The 12,782-nt window shown below is 32.2% G+C and overlaps 1 protein-coding gene across 5 annotated transcripts in view; it reads left to right on the forward strand.

Annotated features, from left to right (window-relative positions):
* Positions 1-12,782, forward strand: part of USP15 (ubiquitin specific peptidase 15) — a 115,057-nt gene that overhangs the window by 46,806 nt on the left and 55,469 nt on the right. For all 5 annotated transcript variants that reach the window (XM_054580024.1, XM_054580023.1, XM_054580026.1 and 2 more), the window contains 2 exons: positions 1,344-1,489; positions 3,778-3,839. In XM_054580024.1, the coding sequence (XP_054435999.1) occupies positions 1,344-1,489; positions 3,778-3,839 (208 nt within the window). The remainder of the gene's footprint in view (positions 1-1,343; positions 1,490-3,777; positions 3,840-12,782) is intronic.

Consider the following 12,782-nt stretch of genomic DNA (forward strand, 5'->3'; position numbering starts at 1 on the left):
TAAGGAAAAAGTATTCTGTTTTCTAGAAAGATTGTAGTGACCTCCCTTCCTCTGCTCTTTCCTCTGTCCTCCCCTTCCTACATAATGTTCTGTTCCTTGATTTGGGTGCTGTTTACATCGTGTGTCCACTTTGGAAATGTTTCATGATATACTGATAACTTGTGCATTTTTCTGTATACATTTACACTTAAATAAAAAGGAAAAAATTATGCCCTTCCCAAAAATATCACGCAGTATATTTATTTTGTGTAATTATTTAAATGTTCTGACTAATTAGCTCTAAGTTTTAAGTTACACTGTAAGATTTACTACTAATTTAATGCCCTAATCAAAATCTCATTGACTATTAAAGAACATTTAGCTGCTGAGTAGAACATAAACAGTATCATTGGACTAAATTTAATTATGTAAAATAGGCATGGGTGTTTATATTTCTTCAGAGAAAATATTAGGTTTAGTATTTTATAAACATATATTTTTAAAAACTAACCGAGTATTCTAAAATTTAGAAGTATTTTATATTTATTCATATGTCATAAAATATTTTCATTACTTCACTTGAGCCTAATTTAAACAAATTAACTAGAATTCAACAGATTTAATAGTATTTTCTAATATCTCTTTCTAATGCTTAAAAATTTTAGACTCATTTAACTATATGGTACTGAAGCTTAATTGCATTTGTATTCTCAAATATGTAGATATTCCTGTCTTATTTTATAGTAGGTGAAGCTATTCCAGTTTAAAAAAAGAAAAAAAAAAGACTTCTTCTACCTAATTGATTTATAAATAAGTAAAATAATGTGAGTTTACCTTGCAAACAAGAAATTTTGACCAATACAGACATCCCTTCAAAGAAGACACTTTCTTTTGTTTCCATATATTCTATTTTTAGTTAGCTATTTAAACTGTAAATTATATTCAATTTAATATTAATTGTTCTGAAGTTGGTTATAATTAAGATTTTTTCATTTGTAACATCTCTGAATCATACTTTATATTCTAACTCCTGTATATTATCAGAAAAACTATGTTGCTATTATAATGTATAAAAATTTAAAGTTTATTCTGTATGACATAAAGTATGTTATATGATTGAACTCCTTTACCTTTTGAGATCTCAGTTTCCCCAAGTAATCAACTATCAGAGTTACAATTACCATTTTGTTCTTTAAAAAGCACACCTTCTTTATTGGTTTTTACATATTTTTTATATATCCATCTATTTTTACTATCATATCAATATTTTAAATTAAGGATTTTTATGCTAGTGAACACTTAGCTGTATGTGTTATATATTTAAAGGTTGATTATATTTACATATCTTTTCTCCTTAAATCTAGATACAATTGAAAAGGAAATAAGAAAAATCTTCAATATTCCAGATGAAAAGGAGACAAGATTGTGGAACAAATACATGAGTAATACATTTGAACCTCTGAATAAACCAGACAGCACCATTCAGGATGCTGGTTTATACCAAGGACAGGTATTGTTTAGCAATACTGTTTATCTTAAGCATACCATACATGAAACTTTCTGGAGTCACAAACTTCTTTGAATATCCTGACAATCTGTAAGGGGTTCTACTGGCTCTGGCTTCTTTTTTCTAACTCATCTCTTCCCTATCCCTGCTGGACACTATACCTTCAGTTTCCCTTCTTGAGCTTGCATATAAAAAAGAAATGTTTCATCAAAAAAAAAAAGAGAGAGAGAGAGAAAACACCTAATAAGATAGGTCAGCAGACTTTCTGTAAAGAATCAAATGGTAAATATTTTTCCCTCAGGTGTCCACATGGCCTCTGTCACAACTACAACTCTGCCATTGAGGTAGCACAGAAATAGCCATGAGAGGACATGTAAACAAATGGAAGTGGCTATGTTCCAACAAACTTTATTTACAAAAGCAGTCAGTGAGCTAAGTGAACCGTAGTTTACCAGCTCCTGCTAGAAGGTATCAACCCCTTCTTCTTTCTTTATGATATGATCCAAAGAAATAAATGTGTTGAGAAATCAGCAAGTCGTACTGATTCTACTCTCTAATTGTTTCTTGAACTAATCTCTATGTCATTCCCAGCTCCTGTCTTTCTTATCAGATCCCTCTGCCTCTGGTGTTTCGCATGTCCCCTCTCAATCTTCCATATTTCTGTCAGAATCCTGTTTCTAAAATGTAAACCTTACTATTTTCTTTTCATAAACCTTTCCTAGCTCCTTACCAATTATAGAATAAAGTCCAGGCACCTTAACATAGCTTGCAAGTTATGGTTTGACCTTTTGCCAATCTTGCATCATCTTTAGATTATCCTTGTTTTGTGATTTACACTCTAACAAAACCAAACTGAAGTACTTGTGGTGCCCTAGCTATTACTGTGTTGTTCATCCTCTTGTGCTTTCCTACGTATTGTTTCATAGGCCTATTGTACCCTTCTTTCCCAATCCCTGCATCCAGTCAGCAAAAAAGTTGTTTTAAATGTCAGAATATTCAAATAACCATTAGTTCTGTCATGTAGTTTAACCAGATTGAATTATTAATCCTTCAATTCCAGCTCATCTCTTCAGCCTTTCTGATCTGTTTTTTCTCAGTATCTGTTTGAGATACAGGATTTTTCTACTTTGGAGAAAAAGCTACTTCCTTAACTTCCATAATAATCTATGTGTGTCTTTTGTATCGTTATGTACTTCAGTTATTTATATATTGAGCTCCCCAACTAGACAATGAGGTCTCCATTTTCATTGGACTTTCCATCTTATTTTTGTTTTTATTTTTAATACTTAACAGAGCCTGGTGCTCCAATATATGGAAGATTTTTGTCTTGTTTTGCTCTGTTTTATTTAAAATTACTATTGACATCAGTGATATGATACAAGTTGTTAAAAATTCAAAGGAACAGAAGGAAATTAATTTTTAGTAAATGTTTACTATATGTCAAATCTTGTAATAGGCTATAGGAACAGTGATTTTCATACTTATTTTAGCCATTATATTCTTAAGTGAAATATTAAAAATGGAATATGTATTACAATTAAAAGAAGAGTTACCTGACTGAAGTTGGACTGAAGAACTTGGAACTCTACTGGTTGTTCAGCAGCTCCCCTTAGCCAGCTCTCTCTTTCTTGGCTGCCAGTAGACATACCTCTCTCCCTGGTTACCATTCAGCAGGCCTTGAGGTAGCTCAGGAGTACAATTTGAAATATATAGTATTATTTCTTTAACTCTTTTCAGTGATTGAATTTATGTAATGGCTGTTATTGTTTCTACTTATTAGAAAACTGAGGCTTCAAGAATTTAAATAATTTGATCTTCTTGCTAGGAATGCATTTACCAGATTTTGAAATAGGAATGTTTCCCAAAATATGCATTAAGTTTTCCAGATTTTATAAATTATTTTCTGACTAATGATAATGATAAAAAACACTATCCTGGACTTTTAATTTTTTTCATACTAAAATTGAAAGCATCCTTATTAGGAAATGAAACAAATATATTAGTGAAGAGTTTGCCTCCCAAAATGAATGATCCTTATCTTTCTCCCATGTGTCTGTGTATCTCTGTGTGTGTGTTTTCAATGGCTTGTTTCTTAATAATAGACTTCTTAAATTTTTGACTCCTTTGTCCAGCTTTGGAATCAAAATGGAAATACCTCTTCACATTGTCTACTGTGTCCTTTAATTAATCAACAGGGTTACTTTAGTTTCTTAGTGAATCCAGCTACTCTTCTAAAACTTTTTTAACATCGGAGTTAAGAAAAACACTCTTTTATTGTGTCATATTTTTAGGTGTTAGTGATAGAACAGAAAAATGAAGATGGAACATGGCCAAGGGGTCCTTCTACTCCTAAGTAAGTGCTTCCACTTTTTACGGCATATTGCATGATTTAGAAGCCTTTGATTTGAGATATTGAAATCCAGAATGATAGAATCTGTGTGCTGTACATATGTTCTTTATATTTTAATATTTTATTTTCAGTAAAGCAATTATCTAAATTTGTACTTATATTAATATACTATTACTAAAAAGGCTTCTAATTCAAATTTCTTATGGAATGAGGTATAGTATAAATGTTATAAATATTATATTACATTGTCTAATACAGTTAAATCACTATTAACTTGGTTTAATATTTTGTTTTAAGTTTTTGATATTTTCAAGCTTCTGTTAGAATATTCTTTATCATAATGATTCTGGTGTGAAAGTAATATTTTTATTTATTAAAATAAATGTTTTAGAATATAAAAGCACAAGTAGAGATACAAGAGTATAAGGATTGTTTCTGATAGTAAATGAGGGATAAAAAATAGAAATCTTTTAAATTTTTTTTAATTGTCATAAGAACACTTGAGATCTACCATCTTAACAAATTTTTAAGTTCACAATACAATATTATTAACTATATAAGCACACTGTTGTACAGCAGATCTTTAGAATTTATTCATCTTGTATAACTGAAACTATTCCTGTTGAACACTAACTTTTCATTCCTTCCTTCTGCCAGTAACCACCATTTTACTTTGTTTCTATGAGTTTGACTAATTTATATATTTCCTAGAAGTAGAATCATACAGTATTTGTCCTTCTGTGACAAACTAATTTTACCTAGCATAGTATCCCCCAGGTTCATCCCTGATATCACACATAGTAGGTTGAATAATATTCCAATATAGGTATATACCACATTTTCTGTAACCATTCATTTATTGATGGACATTTAGGTTGTTTCCATATTTTAGCTTTAGAGATAGCTGTTGTAAATTGTACTTCAGTGAACATGGGAGTGAAGATATCTCTACGAAATACTACTTTTGGTTCCTCTGGATAAATACCCAAAAGTGAGATTTCTGGATCATACTGTATTTCTATTTTTATCTATTTTTTTTTAGTAACTTTCATAGTTTTTCCTAGCAGCTGCATTATTTTACGTTTTCACCAACAGTGACAAAGATTCCAATTTCTCCACATTCTTGCTAGCACATATCTTTTGTTCTTTTGATAATAGCCACCCTAATAAGTATAAGTGGATATCTCCTGGTTTGATTTGAATTTCTGCAGTGATTACTGACGTTAAACATCTTTTCATATAGCTGTTGACTATTTGTATGCCTTCTTTGGAGAAATGTCTGTTCAAGTCATAGACTCATTTTTATTTGGGGCTTTTTTTTTTTGCTGTCGAATTGTAGGAGCTTCTTGTATATTTTGGATTTTAACTCTTTATCAGATATGTGGTTTAAAGATTTAAAAATAAAGCCCAAATCCATAAAACTTCTAGAAATCTTAGGGGAAAAGCTTTATGACATTGGTCTAGGCAGTGATTTTTTACTATGACACCAAAAACTACAAGCACAAAAGTAGTAATAGATGAATGGGACTATATCAAACTGAAAAGTTTTTTACCCAGTAAAAGAAACAATGAACGTAGTGAAAAGGCAATATATGGGATGGGAGAAAATATTTTTAACCATTCTAGAATTATCAGGTCTATAGTCCATAATTAAAAACACTTAGGGCTAGTTGTATCTAAACCTTTGAGCCCTGGCTGGTGTGGCTCAGTGGGTTGAGTGCTGGCCTGTGAACTGAACGGTTGCAGGTTCAGTTTTGGGTCAGGGCACTTGCCTGGGTTGCAAGCCAGGTCCCCAGATGGGGGAGTGTGAGAGGCAACCGAGCAATGTTTCTCTCTCACATCGATGGTTTCTCTCCCTCCTTCTCCTCCCCTTCCCCTCTCTCTAAAGAATAAATAAATAAAATCTTTATAAAAAAATAAACTTTGAGAAATAAATATAGTACATATGCCAGCTATTATTTTATATTTTGGTAGAGTTCAGGGAGACCTGTCATAACCAGACACATTAATATTCAGCAAATATTTACACTAAATAAGATAGATAGTTAAGGACTATAAATAGTCTCATATTAGTTCATGTTAGATTACCCTCAAATGAATTGTGAAAAAATTTTTAAGTTCTCGGAGATTTTGGAATTCCATGTTTTCTAATAAAATTTTAGACCTATATTTCGAAATGCTTAAAATAATGACTCAACTAAATTAATGATAATTTTGTATTGGCTAACCGAGAAAATCAGCAATTTTCATCTGATATGCCCCGTGGCACACTGCTGCATGAATTTTTAAAACATGCAGTACCTGACTATTTACTTAGGGGCACTGACCTTTTTTCCGTTAGATTGTCAAATAAAAAAAGTAAAAAGAGCCAACACAACAATAGCCATCTGGTGTGAATGAATCAAAATTATACCTTTTTCTGTCAAATCGGCAAAAAATATATTTTGGTGTGCTGCAGAATTTTAGTAATTAGTTGATGTGCACCATGAGATGAAAAAGGCGAAAGATTGCTGTAGCAAATAAAAGAGAAGAAAAACGTGGTACTTAATTTTCTTCAAAACGAAAATGCCCCTTTAATGAATGGTTCTCTATCCTTTTTACCTTGTGTAAATTGTTTTTAATTTAAATTTCATGATAATGTGCCTAAGTATATTAATATTACATTTTATTCTTACTCAGTTGGATATAATACAAGGATAGAACTTAATATAAGAAGAATATAAAAAGCACATGATAGAATTATATAGATTTCTTGATGAAGTTTTAGAAGCTAGGAATATATTTATGAATATTCACATTTAGTCTTTAGATCAGATCTATTGTTCTTTTCTAGCTTACCTTTAGATTGTTATATACTTGTTATAACTTTAAATAATTTTTGATGTTGCAGAATTGATTGGGGGTTAATATAAAGTACAGTAAGTTCCAAAGATTTGAGAGATCTTTTGTACCTAAAATTATTGAATTTCATCTGAAAGATTGAACTAATTCTGTATTTTCTTTTATCATCTCTACCTTAGTACAATACCATATTTATTTACTCAAACATCTGTAGTACTTTCTTTTCTATAAGAAAACATAATTTCTTAAACAATACCCAACAGCTAATACATGTGCAATAACTATTGGTGAAAGAAGGTACTATACTAGAGATGCATGAAAGTATAATTAAGTCCCATTCTTCACTGAATTAACCAGTTTAATAGGAAACCTAAATATTAAAACATGAAGAGTTAAGTATTCATTCACTATAAAATGTGAGAAATACCATATAACAATATGTCGTCAAATGATTTTATTGGAATATAAAAGAAAATTTTGAAATTATCATTTGTGTATGAAAAGACTCTAAGGAAACTAAAGATAAAAGGGAATTTTGCTTATTTGATAAAGCCTAAATGCCCAAAGTCTTTAGTCAACATTATAACTAATTGAGAAATTTTGAACGCAAGCCAAGTAAGATTGGAAGTTAAACAAAGCAATAAAATTTACCATTTGCATATTATGTGGTCATCTGCATAAAATCCAAATACAATCAGTAGACTAGAACTAAGAAAATTCAGCAAGATTATCTAAGATTAAACCATAAAAATTAATAGGTGTTTTCTATACAGATGTTAGCAGTCTTTTTTATAAAGAAACAGATAGTATTTTCAGCTTTGTGAGCCCTGTGATATCTGATTCAACTTTAACTCTGCTGAGAGAGCTTTAAAGCAGCCATAGACATTATGTCAACAAATAGGTATGTCTGTGTTCCAGTAAAACTTTTTTTTACAAAGCCACATGGCAAACGATTGGGATTGTGAGCCATAGGTTTTTGATCCCTGCTAAATACCATTAGTAACCCACTTAGAAAATAACATAACAAAAATTATCCTAATTAGAAATGCATAAAACCTTCATGGGAAAAATGTCTAACTTTATTAAAAGACAAAAGATTATCTGTATTAAGGCAAGTAATATGTGCCTTAATTTAGCAATGCCTGTTTCTTTAAATCTGTCATGTCAGTGCCTCCTATTCAAAATTCTGTTCTAACTTTTTAAAGAAACTTTACACATGCATTTTAAGCGTAAGATACACCTTAAAGGCCCAGGAATAGCTAAGTAAATTTTTGACAAAAGAGGAGGAAGCACTGGACATACTAGATAATGAGGAGTCCTACAAAGCTATAGTGATAAAAGTGTATGATGCTAGCAAAAGAAAGGCAGATAGACTGGAGTAAACTAGTTAGCTTAGAGAAGCTTATGAATGTGTATATGAGAACTTTCTAAGTTGTACCACTAGGCGATGAGAAATAGGTTCCTAAAGCAGATAGGTACTTAGATTTTATTAAAAGTGGAGAAAAAGAAAGCAGGATCAGTATCTTAGACATTATATAGTAAGACAGACTCCAGAAGGAGTAAATTGCCAAATAAGAAATGTAAAACTTTAAAGCTGATAAGAAAATTTGGAGATTCTCCGTATCTTAGGGGTCACAGAACAAAGTGCGTGAATTAATGGATTGGATTACATCAAAATTAAGCATTTCTGTTAAAGGTACCATACACAGAATTAAAAGTCAAGGGTCAGTTTTGGAAAATTTAAAACCTGCAAGAGAACAATACTTAAAATATAGAAGAACTGCTATAAATTAACCAGGCTGGTAGGGGGAGTTTTTTAGACTATAAAAGATAGCACCGTAGCTGGTGTGGCTCAGTGGATTGAGTGTCCACCTGTGAACCAAAGGGTTGCCAGTTTGATTCCCAGTCAGGGCACGTGCCTGGGTTGAAGGCCAGTTCCCCAGGTGGGGGTGCGTGAGAGGCAACTGACTGATGTTTCTCTCCCTCTATTTCTCCCTCCCATTCCCTCTCTCTAAAAAAATAAAACCTAAAAAATAAAATAAAAATTTAAAATTAAAAATAAAAGATAGGAAAAGACAGTTTAAATAAGGAAAGTCCAAGTGATAACAGGTAGATGAGAATATATACAAACTCACTCGTAATTAGAAAAATTAAAATAAAGCATAAGATATAACCTAACAGTCATAAGAATGACACAAATTTAAAAGATTGCCATTACGAAATGTTTCGAGGGTTGTAGGAGAAGTCTTATGTGTAACAGTGGGAATATAAACTAGTTACCACCATTCTGTAAATCAGGAATGCTTAATCCCTCTGACCTAGCACTCAGTGGAATTTTTACACAGGTCCCTGATGGTACAGTCTTTGTAGCTGTGTTGTTTGTGGTAGTGGTAGGGGAAATTTGGAGGCAGCCTAGCTTAAGTATCTATCACTGATAGTGATTAAGATACAGTGTACAAGTGATGTTTTGTTAAGTTGTACACTTGAAACGTGTATGGTTTTGTGAACCAGTGTCAACCCAATTAATTCAATAAAAAGACAATGGTGGTATACTGTGGATACCAGTGTATTAGGTAGAAGTAATAATGGTGCTATCTTTAAAACTGGGTAAGTTTTAAAACATACAATTGAGAGGAAAAAATAAAAACAAAATGAGATTTTAACTCAGTATCATTTATGTAAATTTAAATTTAATACAGTACCATTTATGCATATTTATGTTAAAGAATAGAACATACTGTATGAAAACATTTAAGAACATAGAGATTGCACTTAAAGTGGAGGAAAGTTAGAGTATAGGTTAGAAAAGAAAAAGGTTGAGAAACTGTTGCTTGTTTTTATTTGTATGCATGTAATTGTAATAAGGATGCAGTTTGTTTTTTTTTTCCTGGATCAATGCCTTTTCTGGAATGTTTCCAAAAAAAGTGGGATTCTGTATATTCATTGAAGTCACATTATAAACACATGTAATTTAGACAAATTCAACTCTGGCAGAGGGCATTTGATTTTAGGCCCTCAAGAAGAAATTTCAAGATATTAAGATACAGAACAGCCTGTTTTAGACACTCAAAATTTCCGTATCTGTCAGGAGACAACTCCTTGTCCTCAATGTGGTATAGAGATACTAGTCCTAATAAAACTTTCCTAACCTGGGATCTGTTGGGTACTCATTTGGCTTAGCACATAACCAGTTCTTACAGAGTATCAAAAGTCAAGGAAAAGTTGCCCTGACTGGTGTAGCCCAGTGGGTTGAGCATCATTCCACAGACAGAGAGGTCACTGGTTTGATTCCCAGTCAGGGTACATACCTGGGTTGCAGGCAAAGTCCCCGGTTAGGGGCATGCAAGAGGCAACCTATTGATGTTTCTCTAGCATATCAATGTTTCTCTCTCTTTCTCACTCCCTTTTAATCTAAAAAAAATAAAATCTTTTAAAAATGTCAAGTAAAAGTTATCAAAAGCTGTAATATGGTGTTAGAAGGATCACCTGTTGAGTTTGTTAAAACATGGTTTTCTAGACCCATACCAAGAATTTCTGATTTGGTCGATCTGGGTGGAGTTCATGAGTTTGCATTTCTAATAAGCTCACAGATGATTTTTATGCTGTTGGTGCAGTCTAAGGATCAAACTGAAAAATTCAGTAGACAGTGTTTCTTAATATGTGATATGTGAGCCACCGTAGGCAGCAGCTTCCAGGGTCCTCACCTCAGACTGGCAGACTATACGTATTTATCGTGGGCCCAGGAATCTGCATTTTAGGTGCTGCTATGAACAAAATGTAAGACTACCACTATAGTAGGCATAAGAAGAAGTATGTTAGTATCTTAATTGTCTGACTTTTTTATACCACTGAAAACAGAGGAACTTAAGTGCTCTGAAGGTACTAAAGTTGTACCAGGCCCGTTTCAATCAGAACTGAGATCATATAGCCTCAGCTGAAGCACAAAATTTTGGACTTCTTGATTGAGAATAAATGCTATGTATTTTAAAATGTTAAGGGTAAAATATAATTTTGTTTAAAATATGTCCTGAAGTTTTAAAAAAATATATTTTTAAACCCTAAAAAAATCAAAATCTATATTAGAAATCTAAAACCTACTTTAAAAAAATTCAAAAAGTTTTGTCTAGATTTTTCTGCTAGAGATGAACATATTATTTGAAATTTTTATCTTTATATTTAAGCTATATTTTAAAAATACTCAAGTGATTAGTTTTTTCCAAAACTTTCATTTCTAATCTATTTTGAGGTGTCCTATTTCTTTTTTTTTCTTTTCCCCTAAAAGAGATATTTTATTTTGGGGTTTTTGTTTGTTTTTACTATTCACATATATTTGTCTCTATTTTCCTGCCACCACTGTCCCCTGCCCCACCCACCCCCACCTCCCACCCTTAATCCTTCCCCAGTTAGTGAGGCCTTTGATAGTTCCATTGGTAGAGTTGAGAACTGTAGTGGATGAAGTGTCTAATTTCTTAACAAGTTCTCAAAAACACTCTTTTATAATGATACCTTAGAAAAATTATAAACCCTCTGAGGATTTTTTTTTCTGTTAAATTTGACCATTTATTTTCCAAAGATATTGGTATCAGGCGATACCTATTTAGTTGGAGATGTGTAGCTAGTTCAGTCTTGTATTTCTAAAAAATTATTTTAAAGTACAATTGTTGTAGAAGACTGGATGGATACTAAAGAAAGGAGAAACTAGTCAATAGATTATTCCTTACTGGAATTCCAGAAAACTTGTTGAAAGTTAACACCTTCTTCCTTAACTATAACTTCTAGCTAAGGTACAACTTTATTAAATTTTGATTAAGTTTTTCTTATTGTTTCATTTAGGTATAGTTATTTCAAACAAAGCCTTAGAGATTATTAACATTATAGAAATAAAAAGTTGCTAATGTTGCTGGTTTTCTGAAATAAGTAAAAATTCCTCTTATGAGAGTATTGCAGAAAATTGATTTAACTCAGGCATTTTTATTTATTGGTCAAAAATATTGACAAAAGATGTGATTAAGTATCTGGTGGAAAAAGGTAGTCATTGATGATTGTGAAGAGGCGGTTTTCATGGGCTAGAAAACAACCAGAGAAGAAACTGAAAGTAAACAGATAAGGCAAGAGAGGCTGAAAAAAAAAACAAATGGAAAACTAAGCCACTAGTCTTGCTCATACATTCTCCCTCTACCATCTGTGTTGTCCTGATGAACAGAATTCCAATTTGGTGACTGAAACACTAACTATAAACTTTATCTAGTGCCATATTAGTATTTTTGCAGCACTCTGTCCCTGAGTGCCTGGAGAGAGGGAGCACTTTATAAATAAAACCATTGCATACTACTTTTGGTTAGGACACATAATAACCACCTAGGTGACTCTGCAATATTCTGTTTCTGGGGTTTTTTTTGGGGGGGGGGGTGTTTATACTATCTGTTTCAATGTTATACAATACCTGTTTAAATGCAAGTAGAAAAACATAACCATGTACTGTAGAATTTTTAGAGAGTAATTGAGTCCAATTTGCATATATCATTACTGGATAACTGTAGGAATGGATTTAGAAATGGCAGATAGACATATTTGATTGAAAATTATTAAAATATAAGGAAACATCTATCAGGTATTTTCAACAGAAATTTTACTGAGATAGTTTATGTATAAGCATGATAGTCTGCTTATTTGAAACATTAGTAGATTTAGTTATGACAGTTCTGTTTTGGGTACTAAAAAAGGTATAATTTACAGAAGTCACACTCTTAATATTTCTATGAAAGTATACAAATTTGGCCCTGGCTGGTGTGGCTCAGTGGATTGAGGGCCTGCCTGCCAAAGGACCAAAGGGTCACCAGTTTGATTCCCAGTCAGGGCACTGCCTGGGTTGCAGGCCAGGTCCACAGTTGGGGGCCACATGAGAGGCAACCACACATTGATGTTTCTCTCCCTACCTTTATTCCTCCCTTCCCCTCTCTATAGAAGTAAATACATAAAATCTTTTTTTAAAAAAAGGAAAGCATACAGATTTGTTAACAGTTTTAACCTTGTTCAAATACTGAAGATAAGGAATTGAATAATTTTGTTTTGGAGTTAAGAGGATGGCTCAGGATCAAGCTTTTC

The sequence above is a fragment of the Pteronotus mesoamericanus genome, unplaced genomic scaffold (assembly GCF_021234165.1).
Source record: "Pteronotus mesoamericanus isolate MK-2021 breed Mesoamerican mustached bat unplaced genomic scaffold, CSHL_Meso_final contig_56, whole genome shotgun sequence".
Classification (NCBI taxonomy): Eukaryota; Metazoa; Chordata; class Mammalia; order Chiroptera; family Mormoopidae; genus Pteronotus; species Pteronotus mesoamericanus.